The 23,889-nt window shown below is 33.4% G+C and overlaps 1 protein-coding gene across 1 annotated transcript in view; it reads left to right on the plus strand.

The window, feature by feature from the left end:
- The window catches only part of LOC106461219 (triple functional domain protein-like), a 251,610-nt gene that overhangs the window by 23,582 nt on the left and 204,139 nt on the right, over nt 1–23,889 (plus strand). Inside the window, exon 2 of the mRNA XM_022388075.1 lies at nt 17,056–17,130. Coding sequence (XP_022243783.1) covers nt 17,056–17,130 — 75 coding nt within the window. The remainder of the gene's footprint in view (nt 1–17,055; nt 17,131–23,889) is intronic.

Here is a 23,889-nt window from a genome sequence, read left to right on the forward strand (position 1 = left end):
CTTGCTTAGTAGCATTAAGCGTATTAATTTTCCAGTTATTTTGGGGACATTTTAATGAAAAGTAATTATAAGGTATGATTAAAATTAGATAAAAATTATTTATAATACATGGTTACCTGTATCTTGGTTATTATGCTTTATTATTCCCTGTGGTCTGTGTACTTTGTTATTCTACCTGTCCGTTACAGCATTACAGCTAGGCTGGTATACTTTATTATGTAGAATTACACTTAAACCAGTTAAACTTATTATGGTTAGTATTATACAGAATTACACTTGGGATAGCAAACTTTATTATACTATGTAATATCACACAGAATTGCATATTGGGTTAGTGCAGTGGTTCTCAACGTGGGCCATATGGCCCCCGAGGGGGCTACGCCATGTTTCTAAGGGGCCACACGTGAATGACGGAAAATTAGGGGGCCACAATAATTTCTGAGTGGGCCACCGAAACTTCACTGTCAGAATAAAATATTTAAAATTTAAAATTGAATCAAAGGTTCTCTTCTCCCCGTATCCCCCACAGCTCAGAAGTCAAGTTACCAGACTAGTACTCGAGTGACAATCAGAATGTTTGTCTGGTATATGTGAATGTTTTCGACTGATTCTCAAGAGCAGCAGAGTGTTATAACAGCCCAAGCTAGATTCAAACATAACAAACATTATTTCTGGATAAGTAGTGTAATAGCTAATAAGTTTCCACAGCTCTGGGAGAAGGCAAAGTTGTATTTTATCGCTTTTCCCACATCTTATCCTGTTTTAGTCGGGAGACTTATTGTAACCGCCTTGATGTTGTGAAGAGAGGTGAGCTTCGCTTATCACTGACCACACTGCAACCGGACATTCAAAAACTTTCAAGTGTTCATCTGACCCAAGGATCACACTGAATAAAATGTCAATGATTAACAGAATATTTTTACTTGTACAAGTAAACAGTATGTTATAAACAAAATATTTAAAAACAATACAATATTGTAAAAAATATAATATTATACATCAACGGTGTGGAAACAAAGTAACTTTTTTTTTCTAAGTAACAGCGTCTACGAAGGGTGGAGCTACAGAGATAAATCAAACTCAAAAGGGAACCACGAGCAAAAAAAGGTTTAGAAACACTGGGTTAGTGAACCCTTTTATTATTATAGATTACACAGTGCAACACTAATACTAGTATATTAAGTATGTTTTGTATAGTAAGTGTGTGGCATGACACAGTCCTTATGATGTGTAATGTCACTTGTTTACGAAGAACGCAATTAAATAAGTGATACTGCCTGAGGATTTTCGTTGTACTACGTATTACATGGGAGTTAGCCTAGATAAAGTGATTTGATTTACTACATATTACATAGGACTAAGCCTAGATAAAGGTGATTTGTTGCACTACATATTATATGGGACCCCACCTATATATAGGTAATTTGTTCTACTGCATATGACACGTGAGTAAGCCTAGATATAGTGATTTGATTTACTGCATATTACATAGGACTAAGCCTAGATAAAGGTGATTTATTGCACTACATATTATATGGGACCCCACCTACATATAGGTGATTTGTTCTACTGCATATGACACGTGAGTAAGCCTAGGTAATGGTGATTTGTTTTGCTACATATTACACGGTAGTAAGCATAGATAAAGGCGATTTGTTGTACTACCTGTTACTCGGGACTAAGCCTAGATAAAGGTGATTTGCTCCGTTGCATATTACACGTAAGACTAGGTAATGGTGATTTGTTTTGTTACATATTACACGGGAGTAAGCCTAGATACAGTGATTTGATTTACTGCATATTACATAGGACTAAGCCTATATAAGGTGATTTGTTCTACTGCATATTACACGTGAGTAAGCCTAGATATAGTAATTTGATTTACATCATATTACATAAGACTAAGCCTATATAAGGTGATTTGTTCTACTGCATATTACACGTGAGTAAGCCTAGATATAGTGATTTGATTTACAGCATATTACATAGGACTAAGCCTATATAAGGTGATTTGTTCTACTGCATATTACACGTGAGTAAGCCTAGATATAGTGATTTGATTTACAGCATATTACATAGGACTAAGCATATATAAAGGTGATTTGTTCTACTACACGTGAGTAAGCCTAGGCCCGGCATGGCCAGGTGGTTAAGGCACTCGACTCGCAATCTGAGGGTTGCGGGTTCGAATCCCCGTCACACCAAACATGCTCGCCCTTTCAGCCGTGGGGGCGTTATAATGTGACGGTCAATCCCACTATCGTTGGTAAAAGAGTAGCCCAAGAGTTGGCGGTGGGTGGTGATGACTAGCTGCCTTCCCTCTAGTCTTACACTGCTAAATTAGGGACGGCTAGCGCAGATAGCCCTCGTGTAGCTTTGCGCGAAATTCAAAAAAAGCAAAAAAAAAGCAGGTAATGGTGATTTGTTTGCTGCGTATTACATAGTAGTAAGCTTAGATGAAGGTGATTTATTGCATTACATATTACACAAAGTAAGCCTACAGAATGGTGAACTATTTTGTTACATATTACACGGAAGTAATCCCAGATAAAGGTGATTTCTTGTAGCAGGTATAATCCAGTGAATAAAAATTGTAATCCAATAGTGAAAAGTAAAAAGCATTTCCTGTTTTATTCATCCATTCGGCCATCTGCCTGTCTGTCGCTGGAGGAGAAATTCCCTGTAACAAAAACAAAGTTAGATAAAGCCAGCATGACATACACACCTTCATATATATAACAGTTATACAATTTCTAACCTTGCACGTGTTTAAATATAGTTGTAGCTTCAACCCTGTTTTTCCGCTGACTCATTCAAAGCAGACGAACTAGATATTACTTATAAAAGTCTGTGGCACCCAATCGTTCAACACACGACAACTTTCCCCCTTTTTTCTGTAACTGACGTGGTAAGGTTCGTGTTACATTGGAAGACTGTGTACGCTTATGTCGGCTTAACCAGACTTCGTCACATCTTTCCGCAGTGAGAGACAAGCAAAATGTTGTCATGGCAACATCGAGATCAGACGACGGCGAGATGTTAGCAGGATAGTTTTTAATTTTGGTGCTGTAAATGTTATTCTGCTAGAGTTATTTTTGTGGAGACTTTAAATGAGGATAACGAAAATGAGAGAGCCACGTGGGTAATAAAATAAAACACCAGTACAGATGTAAAGCTGTTATTAATAGCAAACTATTAGTGCTAGTGAAAATTCAGATTACAAATAAAGTACTTAATAAAATACCGAGTAAAACATAGTAACAGATAACAGAAAAATACCGAGTAAAACATAGTAACAGATAACAGATTTGAACAATTTCATATTTCCATATCAAAACTTTAAGAAAACGTATTTGCATCTCAAATTGAAAGTCATACTGAGTTTATTGGATTTGTATGTTGTATTTAAAGATGGCTTACACCGGCCGGTAGTTTCGAAAATGTTTATTTCTATCAATAGCACTAGGCTTTGTTGCTAACCTTAAAATATTTTAATTTATTTGCCAATGTGTTTAGGTGTGGGATGTTATGCATCGCTTTACACATGTTACTTATTTTTCACTTCAGGTTATGTGTGTCTTACCACACGTATTTTACCCCAGTAGTTATATCTTTCCTTTATGCACGTATTCCCATCTGCAACTGATTGTGTATGTTATACTTGTATATACTCCTTTTTACGATTATGTATTATTTCTGTTTGTATTGTTGTGTAATTTTGTAAGTTCCATTGTTGTCCTAGGATATACAGTTAAAAGTACCGGTGTACCCTAGAATCAAAATTAAGAGACACAGTAGAAATTTTGTGGGACATCTTTTATTGATATTATTTTTCATTTTGAAAAGTATTACAAAGGGTTAACTAGGATGGAATAGAATTGTTAGCACTGTTTTGGTACTTACTTCAACAATAAACATGTTATTGTTACATTTCTACAACACCTTTTAAGTTTCCAAAGGAAAATCTTAAGTAATCTGTCTGGATGTGGAGCTTTGAATATATTTAAATTAAATGTGCTCAGTCTGGAACGTCATAGGTGGGCATATCCGTAGCGCATTGATATTGACATCGTAAGAAGTAGTTCGCAGCTTCCGTTGGGTTGTAGTAGTACAATAATTTTGTATGTATTTTTTACTCGTTATTGAAAAAGTCATGCAACAAATGCTCATATTCGTTATCTAATTTTTATGCCTATGTTTACAACAGTGAGCCGTATACAACACAAATAAATTCAAAAATAGTCATGCATCTGGTTACAATCAGTATGGTTGGTGCCTTAGTTGCTCGCCTCGTGGATCTAGTATGATTCCGTGCTAATGGCACTCTCTTTGGTCAAAAGTGAATGTGGTAGTGTTTATCACATAATACCTACGCATCAGAAAAATTCATCCAGTAAAATATAGGACTACTCTGGAAATTTGCATTTGACAAGTCAAAATGGCAGTCGAATTGCCGAGTCCTCAATGTACTTCTCGACGACTTTATCGGGATCTGGGAGGGTGAGGCTTTATATTCCACCTCTTCTACCCCCCCTACACTGGTGTTTTGTTGCACTGTTAAATGTTGAACATCACATAAATGAGGGTGTTGTTATTACTTAAAGTCACTGTTATGATTACAACACCCCTATCAGGGTCATGTCCATTTATGTCCAACATTCATCATTTGCACTGGTCTATTATTTGCGTCATTTATTATGCCAAAGGCTTACATATTACAAACAGTACCATATAATTCAGAGCTGATTTATCCTGTAGCATATTTTATATGTATTTACATAAATAACCCTTTCAGTCTTTTTAAGTGTTTTGGGTCGTCCTATATAAATGATATTTAAGGTAGGTCTAGCATTATTTGCTTATAATACATATTTAGGGGTGAGCGGTACTTAGGCTCATTTCCATCATGCATGATATACCGCGTAGTAATTAATTTTTTCAAGGTTTTCTAGAAATACGTGAATGATCTTTTCAGAAGTCTGTCGTAGAGTGGTTGTATGTTTGCATAGTTACGTAAGAAGCGGAAATTTGTTGTACGTGAGACTTTGTATGCACTTGTGAGTATTGAATTTTGTAGTTTGGTTTTTATTTTATTTGACCTTACGTTGATCCATGCCGGACAGGCATACTCTATTACCGGCCGAATGTACTGTTTGTATATATATTCAACATGTTTTTAGCCGATGTGCCTGTATTGTTGCCAGACGGACTTCTAATCTGGTTAACTCGTCTCCAGATTTTGTTTGTAATTTAATTAATGTGTTTTTGCCATGTTAATTTTGAGTCATAGGTAAGACATAGAAATTTTACTGATGTAGTAGTCTGGAGGAGGGTTCCGTGGAGATAGATTTCTGGTATGTTTTTGAGAAGTTTATTTAATTTTGCAAGAACGAGTGTTTGTTAATTTTTATTCCCTTCTTTTGTATTCTGCTGTTTTGTTTAGAGCGGGTTGTAAATTTCCAGGTGATGCGGAGGGTATATGGGAACTCTTCCAAATTGCTACCTCATCTGCGAATTGAGAGGTATAGCAGAAATTTGTATTGGTTAGTGGCATGTCGCTTACGTACATGATGAAGAGTATGGGGCTAATTACTCTTTTTTGAGGAATACTTGCCTCAGGAGTAAAATATTCTGAGTAGGTACCCTCAACATTTACCCGACATTTTATATTATCTAGGATAGCCTGCGAATAATACCTCGCGGCAGTTCCAACAACATCTGGAACCTTCGACCTGAATGCCAGATTGTATCGAAAGCCTTCTCTAGATCCAGCAACCAGACGACTGTGCACTCTTTTTTTATTTTTATTAAAGCTATCTATTACATTTTCAGTTAATCTAACTAAATGATCAGTTGTTTGTCGAAACTTCCTGAAACCATTTTGTACATCCGGTAATTTTGAATTGCTTTCTAGATATGTATTTAATCTGTTACATATCGCTCTTTCAGCTGGGCATGCTGATTGGTCTGTAGCTCTATGGTTTATTTGCTGGTTTCCTTTCCTTTAAAAACATGAGAATATTCGCTTGCTTCTAAGAGACGGGGATATACCCCGATGTCAGGGAGAGGTTAAAAAGTGCCTTGAGATGGTCAAGTAATAGCTGACTGCCATTTTTGAGTGATATGGCTTATATGTCGTCTTTCCCCGGTGCTTTGTTTTATCGCAGTTAAGATCATGGTCGTTGTTATTTCGCTTATGTGTTTGTCAGGTGTATTTGTAGTTACTGTCTCTGTTGTTTGTGTTGGAATGGTTACCGGGAAAATCGGTGTAAAATTTTTTATTTTGTTCAGTGGTTCCATTTACCTGATTTTAATGGTGGTCATCCATATCGTGGTCGTTTTGCGTTTTAAAGAAGTTATGTAGGTGTTCCTTGAATACTTCAGCTTTTTGTGTGTTTGTTTATGCGCTTTTGTTGGCATACATTAGTGTTGGGTATGTTTTTGATGATTTATGGTTTTGTGTGTGTCTTTTTAAGTGTTTTGGGTCGTCCTGTTCGTTTAGTTTGCTACAGAATTAGTCTCAGTTTTCTTGTTTTAATTGTTTGAGCTCGTATGTTATTTTGTGGTTTTAAAGTTATATTTCTGGTATTAATGTATAAGCTGCGTCTCTCTTTGATCGGCACGGCATGGCCAGGTGGTAAGGGCGCTCGATTCGCGTTCGAATCTCCGTCACACCAAACATGCTCGCCCTTTCAGCCGTGGGGGCGTTATAAGTGCGGTCAATCCCACTATTAGTTAGTAAAAGAGTAGTTCAAGAGTTGGCGGTGAGTAGTGATGACTAGCTGCCTTCCCTCTAGTCTTACACTGCTAAATTAGGGACGGCTAGCGCAGATAGCCCTCGGGCGAAATTCAAAACAAACAAGCTATCTATGATTGATTCTGTTAGTCGAACTAAGTAGTCTGTCTAAATTTTCTGAATACATTTTGGATTTCATGTAATTTTGAAGTGATCTCCAAGAATGTGAAGAGTCGGTCAGGCGGTAGTTGTTCAGTTTATTTGCTGGCTTCATAACACTTTGGCACAAACAAACTTTGAAAAGGCTGAAACATTTAATGAACACCTACAACACACGTTCCGGACACACCATCAACCAAACATGAATACACATTTCTTTTAATGATTAGAACAAGTATGTAACACAAAACATAAACCTGTACACGCCACAATTCTCTGCTAACATACACAATGACAAAACAAATGGCGACACAAACGAAAATCCTGCAATATATCAGATGACAAAAACCATAACGGAAATAGAAGTTAAACAAGCGATTAAAGCAACAAAAACAAAGCTCCAAGAGAAGATGACATTCAGGTTATTCTCTTTATAAAAGCACTCGGAGATTGTTTGAACACCTGACAGCCCTTTTTAACCTTTCATTAAACTCTGAATACATCCGGGTTTCTTGGAAGCAAGCGATTGTACTAATGTTCCACAAAGAAGGATTTTTCTAGAGGCGGGTAGTTTCGGGTTGAGTTTCCTGTATTTGTGAGTCGTTTTAAATGTGTCCAGAATTGTTTTGTTTCTTTTAATTAATTCCAGTTATCTTCTTTTAGTTCTTGAACTTCTTTTCGGGTTTTGTTTCTGAGTATTTATTTGTGTTTTAACTGTGGGATCTTTATTTTGCATGTATTGTCTACGTAACTTTCGTCTTGCGCCCGGCATGGCCAGGTGGATAAGGCGCTCGACTCACAATCTGAGGGTCGTGGGTTCGAATCCGCATCCCACCAAACATGCTCGCCCTTTCAGCCGTGGGGGCGTTATAATGTGACGGTCAATCCCACTATTCGTTGGTAAAAGAGTAGCCCAAGAGTTGGCGGTGGGTGGTGATGACTAGCTGCCTTCCCTCTAGCCTTACACTGCTAAATTAGGGACGGCTAGCGCAGATAGCCCTCGTGTAGCTTTGCGCGAAATTCCAAAACAAACAAACAAACTTTCGTCTTTCTTTTATCATTGTTATCAGTTGTGTGTTTGGTTGCCATGTGTGTGTAGTTCTTGATTGGCTGTGGTGAGGCACTATGTGGTTGTTTGGCAGTATGCATCGATTTTAGATGTATTCGTGGCATTATTAAGTATTTCATTTGGTAAAATTTTATCTAGGAATCAATCTGTATTAATTCCAGTTTGCTTTTCTATAATTTAGTTTTTCGCTTGGGTGTGAGAAAGGGGAGGGTGTGAGATTCAAGACACAACAAATGGGAAGATGATCACTATCTACGTCTTGTCCGACTTGCAAACTATTGAATTTTTGGTTGATTTGAAATGAATAAAAGAAAGATCCAGTATGTCACTGGTATTGTACGAGTACGACGCACGCGTAGGGGTAGCATCATTAAATAGTACAACATTTCTATTATCTATAAATTGCAGCAGACGTCTGCCGTTTACATTTATTTTCTTGCATCTAAATGACCTATGTTTGATATTAAGGTCGCCTCTAAGATTGAGTTTGGGTTGTATGAATAGATGTTACTCAATAGATTGACATCTATATCTTTTGATAGCGAGCAGTAAATGCCTGCTACCGTGACGTACGTCGTATTATTAATATAAACATGAATTGATATACACTCGTTTATGGTATTTGTTACCATTTCTTTTACTGACAGACCATATTTGTATAATGATAGTGTTCCTTTGTTTTTGTCATTTGTATATAATTTATCTTTTCTCATAACTAAACATCCTTGGATTTTAAATCTATTATTGTTATACAAACAAGTTTTGCTTTTAAGTAATACATCAGCAGGAAATGCCACATAACATACCACATAACGTGACACAGTTCGAATGTGTTGGTACTGTTTTAAACATAATAACTGCAACTGTTTCTGTTGTTGGGCAGGTTGGTTTAGATTATTCAGTAAAAAAAAAAAATGCAAAATCCATTCCACTTAATGATAAGGAAAACATTTTATTTATTTCTTTACAAGCTTTTTACTTACACAATTTCACGAGCTAACAAATATTGCATTATGCACAGTTTTGGAAAGAAATATTGACTTCTTATCTATAACTAGCTGGAGTACCCATGGATGGAAGTTATGTAAATTCATGATTAATGAAAGGTTATCTTGGGACATGAAAATTTGCTTCCCTTATATGTAATTGTCAAAAAAAAAAAAGCAAAAATGCCCATAAAAATTGTAAAACACAAAATGTGAAACTGCATGGACCCAATAAACCTTCATGTGAAATTTGGTGAAGATCCATCAACAGGGGGTGAAGTAGTGATAAAAAAGTGCAAAATGCAAAACTGAAAATTTGTATGCATCTCCCCTTGGATCCAATAACCTTCATAACAATTTTGGTGAAGATCCATCCACAGGAGGTGAGGTAGTGGTAAAGAATGCAAAAACGCCCATAAAAACTACAAAATCAAAACTGAAAATTTGTATGTATCTCCCCATGGATCCAATGAATCTCCATACCAATTTTGGTGAAGATCCATCCACACCCTGCAAAGTAGTTATATTGACATATAAGAGACAACAAACAGTACTATTATATAGATACTCAAACCATCCTCATGGATTAGAATGAGTTAAACTTTTCTCTATAAAGCTACCCATTTGTCATGTAGATTTTTACTCCTGATAATGGTAGCATAAAGCTACTGAAACATGTGGAGTCTTTTAATTTGGGCTGTCGGCCAAATAAAATTTCCTTGTGCATTTTAAACATTGGTCTAATTTGTGATTTTAAAAAGTTACTTACTTTTTAATTTTCTCATAGATGCGGTACTTCTTGCATCACTAGTACTTTGTTGAAACACAAAACATAAAATCTATTATTGTTACTAACTTGCTAATCAATCCGTAGTCTTTAGTATTAGCTAATTTATGATTTACATCATCCAAATCGTTTTCTAAACTTTCAAGAAGGTTCTTGCCATTAACACCACACTCATCACGTGAAATTAAAAACTCCCTCTAGCAAAAAACAGTAAGAAAAAAGACTACTCCAAACTTTTATCTGACCCTTTGTCATATGTTTTATACATTCTAGTTAAGTTTATTAAGAATTTTTTTACTAAGTAAGATTCTTCATTTAATATATCAACCTAACAGTCTTGTGTTGATGAGAGCTGAACTTAACAAAATATAGTAGTTTTCACTGGTTATGAAATTGTATTGAAGCCTATTGTGATCTCAAGCAGTTTGGTATCACATTTATATATAAAACCATTTTGAAAAAATAATACTTGATATAGCTGTACAACAGGACAACATCAAACAACTTTTCAGAGCCTAAAAGTATAATACATTTCTGTATGTCTGTATATAACTACTATAATTACACAATTGTAGAATTAATGCAATTCATCAAAGGCCATGCAAATAATCCTAGTGTTATGTGTGATGTAAGTTATACATTTAATACATATGAATAATAATAATAAAATGAACAGAATAGAGATTAATATGCAAGGTAATACATTAAAATAGTTTTAGTATTTTTCATGGTTCTTTTTTTTCTTGATATTTATTTTGTATAATTGTAATTATATACCAACCTTTATGAATTTGTGAATCAATGGCCTTGTGGTTAGTGTGCTAAACTGTGGATCCAGAGGTCTGTGGTTTGTATCCAATTTCTGCAAGAACATGAGTGTAATATAAGAGTGACTGTCAGATCCAAGAGTTGGTTGTGGTTGCTGTTGACAAGCTGTCTTCCATCTTGTCAAATAATTCAAAATTTGGGATTGCTAACTTTGTGGAAATATCTGAAATATAAGGAATTGGAAACCTTATCTAGCAGCTAATGAGGTACAAATGAACAAAACCATTATTTTATGGAATCTATCCTGTTGTTTTTAAGCTATTATCTAGGTGAACAATTCAATATTCCATGGGTCTAATAAAGTGGCCACACAGTGTACTAATAACTCAATTGTTACATAAACCTTATGTAGGACCTAATTTGAGTAGATGAATGATTTGTAAGATTAGCTTTATCATTAGTAGAGGATTTATTACAGTAAATTGTTTTTAATTTTAGAATTTTTCATGGTTCCTTTTTTCTCGATATTAATTTTGTACACATACACACAAACATATATATGTATATATATATATATATTCTGTTTCAACTGTAAGGTCTAACAAATGCATTTATGGCAAACATTCCTTGTGATCTAAATTGGAAGTGTTGTCATTAATATATTACAGTTGAAACAGAATAAATAATTAAATGTTTGCAGAAACTAGACACTGCTTTGCTTAAAGATACTGATTGATTGAGTTTTGTTCTTCAGTTTCTGTATATTGGCAACTTCTGTTAGTTACTAGAAAATAATATAATTGCAATAGTTTTAGTAAAAGAAGAAGTGAAATTAATATAATAAACAAAAGGTAAAATAATTACACGATAGGCTTAAATTTTGCAGTTTGTTACTTTCAACCTCGTTCTTAATGATTTTTTCCTTTGCTTAAGTCCTACATTGTCATGCAATCAGAAATATCTTCACTACTCATAATAACTAACAGATATCAGTCTTCAAATTGAAAGTCAACTTTCAAAATCAGTGCCACTAGTTGCATGCAGAGAAAAGAAACAAACAAAAAACAAAATGGAGCTTTATAAGAAAATGGTTTTGTCTTTCATGATAGTTACAGAATTCCTCGAGAGCTGATATTATGTTTGGCAAGAAAGAGGGAGACCAGACAGCTAGCATACTTACATGTGAATAACTGAAGCATGAGTAGTGTGTGGAGTTAACCATTAAGCCTGTAGTATGGTGTCAGCTAAGGTGTGGATAGAGTATGGAGCTAACCATTAGGTCTATAGTATGGTTTCAGCTGAGGTCTGAATAGTGTATCAAGTTAGCCATTAGGTTTATAGTACAGTTTCAGCTGAGGTGTAGATAGCTTATGGAGTTAAACGTTAAGTCTTTAGTATGGATTCACCTGAGGTCTGATTAGTGTATTGCATTAACCATTAAGTCTGTAATACGGTTTCAACTGAGGTGTGGATAGCATATGGAGTTAAACATTAGGTCTGTAGTATGGTTTCAGCTGAGGTATGGATAAACATATGGAGTTAACCATTAAGTCTGTAGCATGGATTCACCTGAGGTCTGATTAGTGTATTGCATTAACCATTAAATTTGTAATACGGTTTCAACTGAGATGTGGATAGCATATGGAATTAATTTCTAATGCATTCCATTTTTCTTTTTGGGGCCACAAATATAACTTTTGGCAAGGTAGGAGTCATCTTCAGCTAAGACAGTTTCAATTTTCTAACAGGGTGGTTGACTATGGAATGGGTTGCCTTCGGATGTTGTAGAGGCAGTAATTTTAAGTGAGTTCAAAAAAAAGCTTGATAAATTTATGAATGAAAAGGGCTGGCTTTTAGATTTTTTAATTTTTTAATCATTTCAATTTAGTTTAGACGATGGAACAGCCGAGATGGACCAACAGGTACCAAGACGTTGTGTTAAACAATTTGTCTATAGTACGGTTTCAGCTGAGGTGTGGATGGTATATGGAGCTAGCTGTTAAGTCTCTGATATTCTTTCAAGGTTTTTTTTTTTCTTAGGTATCAAATAAATATTATTACATAGACTTTGAACAATGATGTACCTAGTAAGATAAGTTATTGATGAGTGCAATTTTGTGTCTTTTTTTTTTATGTTAGACATTTTGTCAGTATTAGTTCATGTTAGTTAATGTGCAACACAGACATATTTGGTTATTTTCATACCTAATTTATATAGGTGCTTGCAGTTAAATCTCCAAAATGGTAAAAATACAACTTGAAAAATTCCTATACTAATAAGCCTTATTATCTAATCAGCAACATTCAGTTCTGGATTTGTTTATTTTGAAGAGCAAACTTAGATTTTTTTTCTAGAATATGCAGTGTTAGTGTCACTAAGTTATTTGTAAAATAATCATTATTTATTGCACGTGTGATATTTAAGGATTACAGTGTTAATTTCGGAATATCCGTATCGGATGAAATAATTTAATATTATGACCTAGTTTTTATGGATTTCATGAACTTGGAAATAAAGAGTGATTGATATTTCAGTCTCCGTGCTAAGCCCATAAAATTATGAATATAAGTCTTCCATCACCATAAGGGGCATGATAATGTCCAATGGCCCGTTGCAAGGGTTTTTATTTGATACATTGCTGTACAGCAAGAGCTTTTGATGCAACAGTATTTGTGCCTTTGATATTTAGTGTTTGAAATTTTCATACCCATCCCAAAAGGACCTTATGTAACACATTTAGAATTGTTGACCAGAAGGAGAGCAACCGGTCAGCATCACTGGTCCATGAATATGGTGATTATAACTTATCCACAGCTTAAACTGTGGAGCATCTTCAGCAGTATATTATGGCTTGGGCTTTAAACCTTTCGGTCTGTAGCATAGTACATTGACATTAAAACCTGTTTGTAATGTTGAAAGTACACAGTTTATTTTGGGATTATGCAGGTGATCTGAACCATTGATCTAGCACACAAAAAAGTAAGCAATTTGGCAAGTAACAATTAATAGTTTGAAATATATTAAATATATTTTTATTCATTCTGTTGCTTTAGTTGATACTGCATGTGAAAAATTGCTGTTTGACTCAGTACATTGAGCAGATACCTGATTCATGTAGGTCTAATGGACTTTGTAAAGTTAGTTCAATTGTGTCATACTGTGCATATGGTCAGTGAGGTGAGAAACTTTTTGGTGATATTTGAATTGACCTGTTATATCTTGTGTGATAAATATAGCTTCATGGTCATTTTGTCTTGTTTTGTTGTACTGGAAATAGTTGGAGATTCTAATACGACGATGCATAATTTGTGTTGCTATTATAGTTTTGTATTTATTGACATCTAGAAAACAAAATCATAAAAAAAAAAATTGGCTAGCATGTAGTTTATCAAACAAATTTCACTGTTCAACTATCAAGTATAGGTTAAAAATTACTGTGCAGATGATAGGAAAAAAGAATGTAATGGGATACATTTCAGATCCATATTACTAAAACCTTTTTTTTATATTTGTATCTTCCTCATAAACTACTCTATGTTATTTTTATTACTAAATTTTTATAACATACTTTTTTGTTCAGAGATGTCAGAATAACATCTTAGTACTATGAGCAAGAAACTGAAAAGTGAAAATCTTTCCAGCAGCCTGTAATATTAGTTATGTCAATTTATTTTGAAATTAAAAAAAAAGATAGCAAAAACAACTGTATATGAAACTTTTATGTTTAAATATCAGGTAACACAATAAAGTAGTTAGAATGAGCTTCTAGTGTAAAGAAAAAATAAATTCTTGAAGCTAGCTTTCATATTCACATTTGCTCAACTATTTACACCACAAAAGGAGTTAATGCTAATTTCATGCAAAATATATTGTAGTTTTCACCTCGAAATCCCAACAGAAAATGAGTTTCTTTCCTATCCTTACACATAATGTATCAGAAAAGATCATACATACATTCTTTGTTTGGTTAATTAACAAATTTATAATGCATTTAAATCAATAGCAAGATCTGTTCTGAAATTTGTTGTACAGCTACGAACAGTTTTGCTAAAAAGATACTGTTACTATTCTTCTATAATTTATGCAAAAAATAAATGGAAGAAAACAGATGCTGGAAAAATATCATTACTGCTGATGTGCATTTTCACTCTGTAACTTTAAAGCACTGCAGTAAAACAGCTATTTCAAGCTCTTTGTCCAGGTGGACTAAGTCAAAAATTGTTAAACATGGCTGAATGAGATAATAGCTTATATCAAATATAGTGTAAAAAGAGTTTGTTCAGTATATGTACCACTTCTAAAAAATCTCTTATGTGCTTTCTTTTGTGACCATTATTGTAATTAATGTTAATAATATTTCAAGTAACAAATGTTTCAAGTTTAAAACCACAGTATGGGTTGCCATCTAGTAACAAAAAAATTAAATGTTCATGGAATCTGGTTGACGATTAATCAAATCAATTAGTTTGGCTAGTTTGAAATTAGCAAAACCATCCCTTTTTTTTTATTACTGGTTGGATTTAAAATAAGGATTAACTACCACATATGTATTTATAAATATTGTATTAAATGGTGTTATTATATCCAACAGTGTTGTTTTATCCATTATGAGAGTGTTTGACAATTTTAACTTGAAGGAAAATCCTAAGTGTTTCCGTATGTACAATATATTTTCATTAATAGTTGGTAAAGATGAAATTAACTCTAAGATCAGTAACTTTAGAGCTTATGTTAGTCTATTTGCTTTTGAAACTAAGGAAATAAAAATGTTGAAAAAATGTGGTAAAGTTTTTGTAGCAACTGGATTTCTTCATCATGTAACATTGCAGTCTGTTTGGGAGTTTGCCATGTTATAATGGATCCTTGTCATTGAATGTCATGTTCGTTAAGAAATGTTTCCATGTGGGTCTGTAGTTTTTTCATTTTTTCTCCTCGTAAAATATTGCCTTTTTTGATGGGGGAGTTGTTCCACAGTGAATATGTAAATTGTGGTTATTAGGTTACATTGTTTTATTAGTGGTATATTTTATGAATTATTGCTCTTTATTTTATTTGTAAATCTTTATGTGAAACACTGCTTATCTTTCTGCTCAACAAATACCTATTACCTTGCACACTGCTGTAAAGATTTCTGCATATGCAACAAGCTCCCACCCCTACATTATGTTTGTACAGAAATCATCATTAGAGTATAGCCCTTTACCAATAGGAGGGCGACACATCCTCCATGCACAGTAATCCTCATGAGTTCCAGCATTTGAACAAAGGCTCATTCTTTTCTCAGCACTGCTTGTCTTCAGATGTTTCTACTGGGATGGCCCTTGTTTTTGAAAATCACACATTTTATGCTCTAACTTCCTCAATCTATCACATTTCACTAGATAACTATACCTGTGAAATTTTAAGGAAATTGAGACTTATTTACTGGTGCCTCACATGGGTTAAAAGTCTATCACAAAACTTGAAAGTTTTATTTTCCGAACATATATATACTTTTAGAACAATAGAATAGTATAAAACAAATCAAACAGGGCTTAAAAGTTGATGTAAGTGACACTGCAATGAGGCCTATGTTCATGAAGGAATTGTTTTTAGAAATGGATGAATACCGAACTTACACTCTACTTTAGGGCTGAAATCACAGTGAACTTCTGGAATCAATGCACAACTTTCTTTGCTGAGAGACAGTATGAATTAAGAACTGCATTTGTTCCTTGTTCTATGTTAGGTGGTCATGATACTCTTGAGTCGGAGCTATGCTTCTTTCTACAGTGTCATTGACCACTTTCAGTCTCTTGATGATTTTCTGGATGACTCCATAGTCACTGTACTGAAGACAAATCCCTGGATATTTGTGGAAAAAGTCCCAAGTGTGTGGAGTGAAAATGTTTGATGTTTTGAACAATATATTCAGAAATTGTTGCAATCATTTAAATGATTCTTTATGCCATAGAAGAATATAATGTTGTTATGTTAATATACCACATGTTGCAAATTATAGTAATCTCAACGTGGCTTCATGGTCTGTGAATGTATATAATGTACTGAACCTGTCATTTGATATATGTGACGATTTAAGCTCTGTCTGTGGAATTATATAATGTGAACAAATAACATATTGATAGTTGTGGTCATCTAGTGTGGTTCTTCATTCTTTGAAAATATATAATGTGAACTAGACAGTAATTGATTTTACTAAAGTGACTTTCTTCCATAACTAGGCAAATGTTGACTTTGCTTAAAATTAATGATGGTTTTAGATATGCTATGCAAGATGAAGTTTATGTAATTTTAGATAGTTGAATGTGTTGTTCCAGATGGTTAGAAAAGGGACCATTGTTTCATTATTGGAATACTTTGAAATAACATTTTAAGATATTGGAAAGTGATGTGCACAACCATAATTACGTTTATGTAATTACAAAATTATGACTTTTGATCACAGATTTTTGTAAAAACACAGTATAAACCTTTGTTTAAGAAATTTGCCCAAAGAATTATTATAAAAAACTATTTGTGTGATATGAAGGTTTTATTTTAAATCTGCAGGTCCTCGTCGACCAGAAGGAGTGAAGGCAGGAGATGTTCTTAGTCTCTTACAAGAGAAGATTGTCATTCTGTCAGGTAAGTTGTTATTTTTTTCTCTGCTTGTTTCTAGTAGTCTCTTTTTTTATTGATTTAGGGTGAGCAACTTCATAACAAGCTTTGCTAGATCAAACCTACTGTTGTTGTTTGGCAGTCTAGTTTCCCCAAGGATCGATGGGAGGAAGTTGTCTTGGCTAGGCAATGCATTGTTCACAGTTTTTTAACCCATTGTTTTCTTTTATGTGGGTCTGATCCACCAATTTGTAATCTTTGTGACATTCAGGTCACAATTGTCCACATTTTACTTTCATGTCGTCATTACAAATGTGAGTGGCTGCATCATTTCAGACATGTATTTTCTTAGGGTTTACCCCTGATGTTGGAAGGTGTCATTGGCAATGGTGACATTGTCCAACTTGATTGTGTTTTTTTACTTTTTGCAGGCCATTGAAATTTTTTACTTCTATTTAGTTTTTTACGTAATTTGTGGCATTGTATTTTACTGATTGTTTGGCACAGATAGCCTAGTTGCTTTGCCCTATAAAATGCCAAACAAAAAATAATATTTTTTTATCTCAGAAGTTTGCCAAAGGTTTTCTCTGTCATGGCAGAGTTAGGATTACTTTTGATATCCAGATTTAATGACACCATACAACTCATTAAGTTGTAGCCTGATGATACCAGGTTTATCACTGGTTTTATAATTTGATTATACCAGATGTTTTTCATTAGGTCTATGGTAGAGTGATAACAGATTTCCTAGTGGATCCTTTGCTTAGTGATACCAGATTCTTAACTTGTGCTGTAGTCTGATGACAGTAGATTTCTCAACAGTCTTGTAGACTAAGAATATTTTATTTTTTGCTGGTTTTATAGTCTGGTGATACCAGATGTCTTGTTTAGTCCTACAGCCTGCTAATTTTGAACTTTTTTGTAGCATTATACTGTGTCTTCCATGGATGAAATACTTTTTATTAGTGGTGCTTTTTAGATATTAGCCTGAATACATTGTTGTACATACAAGTTGCATGATAATATGTTAATAAAGGTTATTATTTAGCACAGTATCTGTTCTGCATAAGTACTGATGTTGTTTTATCGCTAATAATTAGCATTAATTCAATTATGTTGTTATTGAAGTAACCTATATCAAATGATGCATAAAAATTGTTGCCCGTGGTTCAGTTTGTGTAAAACCTGTTGTGTAATAATTTCTAATATGAATAAGCCACCCATCAGAATGTAAAAGTGAAACATTTCAAAGCATATATGCTGTTTCTTTATCTTCTACTGATGAAGATGATGTAATCAGCAAAGCAGCAATAGTTTGATAATTAAACTTCACTCTTTAAATTACTACATAGGATGATCAATTTGTATGATAGAATGTTCAACTGTTTTTCTTTTTTTTAAATAATATCCAATAGTTCTTTTTTATCTACTTTCAATGCCAGATTAAAATGTATTTCAATGTAATGACAATTGTTAATAATATTTCTTTTGGTATTTAATTCTCTATAAGATTATTCTTATGGTAAAACTGTAACAGTAGATTTTATAGCAATTTATATAAATTTTCTTTCATTGTTAATAACATTAAAGAAGTTTGTGATACACAAAATGAAAAGTTATGATTTGTGCCGATGTTGTTAAAAAGTTAATGTGCGCTATATAAACACAGACCAGAATCTGTAGTGCATACCATCCAATGTTTTCAGAAATATAGTTAGGACTGAATGATGACATCTGTAACTTTAATGCATATGAAGTAAGACAATTATATAGTAATTTTTTGTGTAACAAGTCTTGTGGTTGATTACAAAAAAAAATACCATAATATCACTAAACAGTGCAGATTTCCATTAAAAAAAAGTAATTTTGTTATATTTTGTTTGGTTTTGGTAAGGCTTTGTATGAAAGCTTATCAAGCCTGATGAGTTACATGCCTGACGAGTCTAAATTGAACTGTTATTTCTATTAGTCATTTAACAGTTAAGTTGCATGAAGTTTAGTGCCAGAACTAGCCCAGCATAGTCCTTTTGTAGAGTAACCAAAGTGATGCAGCTTTACAGAAGACATAATAATTTGAAATATATGTTGCATTACTCTAAAAGAGATTATGCTGGTCAGATTAAGTTTTGTATGCATGACTTTTGTCTTAAGTCCTAATTGTGTGCATTAAGATAAATGACAAATATTTTCAAGTTTTAATTTACTGGATTTCTGCCATAAATAATGTTTAGTTATATTCATAAATACATGCAGTTCAGGTTATGCTTTATCAAGGTAAAAAAAAGAAAAGTCTTATGAGAAGTAACATTTAATTTTTGGTATTGTCCAGCTTGTTTATTGTATTTGTAATTAATCTCTTTGAAAAGTTAGTTTCACTTATAAATTGTGAAAAACAACAATGTTTTAATGCATCATTGTATAAGGTTCTCTTTCATTACTTAAATAAAAATGCTTTTTAAGTTAAATTTCTGGAAAGATTTGTGGAGGCAAAGGGTATTGACAAAACTCAATTGCAATCGTAAATAAATTACTCAATTTAAAAATCAATGATATATATCAGATATAAGATCTTACTTTTTGGGTACAAAGAAGAAAGTAACTTATTAAGAGTAAATGTTTAAGAGACTATTGAAGGTTCTTTTTGCTTAAAGAAAATTGTATTGAAAAATAAAAAAAATAATGACTGTTCTTTAATGTGTAAAGATGTGTGTCATTTCTTGTAAGTTATCTTTAATTGTAAATATTGAGGTTCTATCAGATTGTCAGCTGATTTGCTGATTTGCATGTTCAAAATCCTTTTAATCTGTATAATAATACAATTGTGTGTGTGTCTGTTATGGAAATGGTGTATGCATGCATGCACATTTAGAGAGTAAGGTGTAAGACATTTGTGCTCAGATTAGTGTCTTTATTGTCACAGTACTTCTTTAAGTATAGAATGTCTAGAATAATACAAAATAATTCTAATTGCAGACATCAAAATTTTGTCATACTATAATTCTGCTATCAGTACACCTTATAAGCATGCACAGTAACAATTTTACTCACAAAAACAGTGCAAGTGCCTGCCTGCACCATAGAGCTAGAAAGCTCAATGAACAAGACACTACCACTGCTCTGTGAATTAAGGAATAATAAAAAAGGTGGATATAAATATTTTTTATTGACCATTTAGTTCAATAACATTAAAACCTTGAAGTTTTCAAAACGGTCTGATGTTAAGCCCTAGAATAACACTATAAGTTGATTTATAGATAGTATTGAGTACAATATAGGTTAGTCCTAACTAAGCTAATATATATAAAAAACATACACAGTACAGCATTAATTTATCTCTTTATCGAACTTAGGTCTAACATTAGTTAAGGTTTTATAAAGTACAACCTAAATACGAGTGGACTTACACATATCAGTGTCTATGATTACATTTCGTTCGTATTATTCTACAAATCTTGTATTTAAAGAAATACTGTTGCAATAAAGATACTAATTTGACAGCAAATGTTTTGCAGGTCTGTTAGTATTACATATTCAACTCTGAAACAGTACAGAAATAGATTAGTGTAAAAGTTAAGTTTTTGTGTAGCTCTAATATTATATTTAGATATGTATATGATCTCCCTGAGGGAACAAATAAAACAGACCAAGTGTAACTACACTATTTCTAGTTTAATTTTGGTAACAAGTAAAACAAAACATTAATCCCTGTACAAACACAAAGAAAAAAGATTGTCACATTATTTTTGTAGATTTATAGTTGTAACTTTATTTAAACTTGGCACTAACAGAACTAGTTTATATAATATTTCTAATACTCTAAATATTTCATGTTGTTGGAAGTGCTGTGGGTCTGTACAGTTTCTGCAGCATGATGGCCACCATTTGACTTTTGTCCCTACCAAAACTTGTCTAGACTAGTAACTCAGCATTTGAAATCTCTAGTTTTTGTACCTGTTGTGCTTATTATATGAACAAAGCTAACAAACACAAATTACTTAATTAACCATTTTTGTTGAAATTATTTGTGTTAGTACTTTATAACAAAATATGTTGAGCTTCAAATTTTTATGCGAGTAATTTGCATTTAGTAGCAACATACACCAAAATTTTAATTTGCATGTAATGCTGTCATATGAATACTAAGTTTTCAAATTCAGACATGAATTCCATGAACCCTATTATCCTTAGCACAACCCACTTTAAATATTCAATCATAGCACACAATAATTAACTACAAAAAATGCAAGATATAGAATAATATCATACAGTTCAAATCAATTTGTCTTATGAACCTACTCCATGGAAAATCTATCTAAATACAATTGCTAATAGTGAACTTATAGACTTTTCTCGTGTTTCAAAGGTTTCTTTTCTTGTTATTTCAAACTCTTCCTATTCCTACTGTATTTCTACAACTGAATTATTTAACTAAATCTAATCTACCTTTGTCGGTAAGTCATATACCTACACTCACACACCCCTCCTATGATAGTAATTCATGTATGCTTATCATTTGAAACATCTGATAGGGGAAGAGATGCTTTAACAACAACAACAAAATAGTTTTATTAAACAAATTTATTTGTAAATGGTGCAGAGTTTAACCCAAACAACTACACCCAAGATAACTCATCTGAGATACGGGAATAATGTAGTGTAAATTACAGATCCATGCTTTGTTGTTGTTGTTTTTCTTAAAGTGACAATGTTGTCTTGATGAGGGGTGGGGGAGTTCGTGGATCTAATTTTTGTCATGCTAGGTTATGCAGTTGTGGATTAAGCACACAAACCACCAACTTGGAGGTTTATGTTTGAAATAATGAAATTCACTCAGAGACTGTTTAATACAAACAAAAAATAATTTTAATACAAAATATTCATATACTCATCTACATCAAAGTTCCCGAAACTATTTTGAAACAGTTCAATATCAAAATTATTAAATTCTTCATTCTGAATAGCAACATGCTTATTACTAAGACTCTCTGTATTCATTATCAACAACAATGAACAAATTATCAATCAAGTTGTCCCGAGGTATTATTTCAGACATAATTTTGCTTCTACAATTGCAATAATAACACAGGCTTGCAATGGTTTTATTATCTTTAAATTTTTACATGTTCTACAGTAATTCCTGTATGCTGAATCCAAAAATGATATCCATTTTCTCCATAACATACAGATTTTTCACAAAATGTCATAACACAATACATAAAAGAAAGACCACAACACATAGTTTTGAGACTAAAATATGTAGATTTCATAAAAAAAAAAATCAGGATGAATGAGGATGCATATTCCTTTGATGTCAGTGTTCTTCCCTTTTCTTCAGTTTGTTTGTATTTTGTGAACAACATGATAATAATAAATGTTCATTGTGGTAAACAAAATATTTATTTTATCTCAGTAAGAGTTTTTTCTTCCCGATTTGTAAAACACCTTACAAGATAGAAAAAAATTAATATTATTTTTGAAGTCTATATAGCTGAGTTATTATTAAAACCAAAACAACATTTATGAAGTTTAAATTTGCAGGCTTGTGTAATTTTTTTCAATATATTTATTGATAAATCTAATACATTTTCTATTAGCTTAGTTAAATCTACAGAAGAGTTAATATTTAGTACTTTTCTTTCCTCTGACACTATATATTATTCATTAGAAACATTGTTAGACATACAAGAAGTTTGTGCAGTGAATATCTGCAAGACTCTGTAGTAGGGCCATTCTAGATCCAGAAGTGCAGCAGAGATCCTGGGCAATTCTGAATCAGTTGGAGAGCTACAGGATAGATGGACAAGTCAGGAACTGGAGATGAGCTGCTTGAACCAAAGTCTTGTCATTTTGTACAACTTAATTAGTATAAGTATAATTCATCAAGAAGTTCAGCTTGCTCAATTCTGCATGTGCTGTTACTGGTGAGTTGTGATGCATTTCTGGACGGTATTCACTTCTGATTTGAATTTTCATTCTGAAATGGGATATTCTGGTGAGAATTTAGACTTCCTGTTTCCTGCTCCTACTTTTGCTAGAGCTTCCTCTCCTTAGGACTCATACCACAAACTGGGCCTTTTACTGGTCACTACTATGACACATTTGTCATCTTCAGGACTTGCCTCGGCATTGTGGTTGGTCTGTTGCTAGGACTTGTTGAGTCATGATGCATTTTTGGAGGGTATTCACTTACCTTGTTCAACCCCTCGAGATTTATTGGAAGCACCTTTTCTTTGGCTTTATTTATTTGCTGGAATTCCAGAATCTTTAGAAGCCAGAGTTGATGTAGAAAGTTTGCAGTCTTCTTTATCGTCTTTGGCTGCTCTACTCTATTCTACTTCCACTGGTGCTTCTGCAAGTTCATTCCTTTGTGTATCAAGGCCCCCTCTTTCCACTTTTCATTCCATTGGTTCTCTTAATCGTTTCTGTCCTTATTCTCGGAAGATATTTTGTGGGCCGGTATGTGGACTTCTCCTGACATGTTCATATCTCATTACCTTCACGATCTGGCAGTTTCCTCTTCAAAGGGCCTTCATCTTCCCATGTGGCTGTCTTGACTATCTGTGTTATCTGACTTACAGTTATTGTTCTTTTCTCTTCTAGGGTCCCTATTGATTTCTTTTGGACCACATTCAGTGTTACCCAGTTGGGTATGCTTGCATTTAAATTCTGCACTAGCAACCTTGATATCGGTTCCTGGTTGCAATGGGCTCTGTTGAGATGAGGTGTTCTATAAGACCATCTGGATGCAATTCAGGATGGTGATATCATATTACAATTATTTCTTAG

This window comes from Limulus polyphemus, unplaced genomic scaffold (genome assembly GCF_000517525.1).
Source record: "Limulus polyphemus unplaced genomic scaffold, Limulus_polyphemus-2.1.2 Scaffold916, whole genome shotgun sequence".
NCBI classification, from domain to species: Eukaryota; Metazoa; Arthropoda; class Merostomata; order Xiphosura; family Limulidae; genus Limulus; species Limulus polyphemus.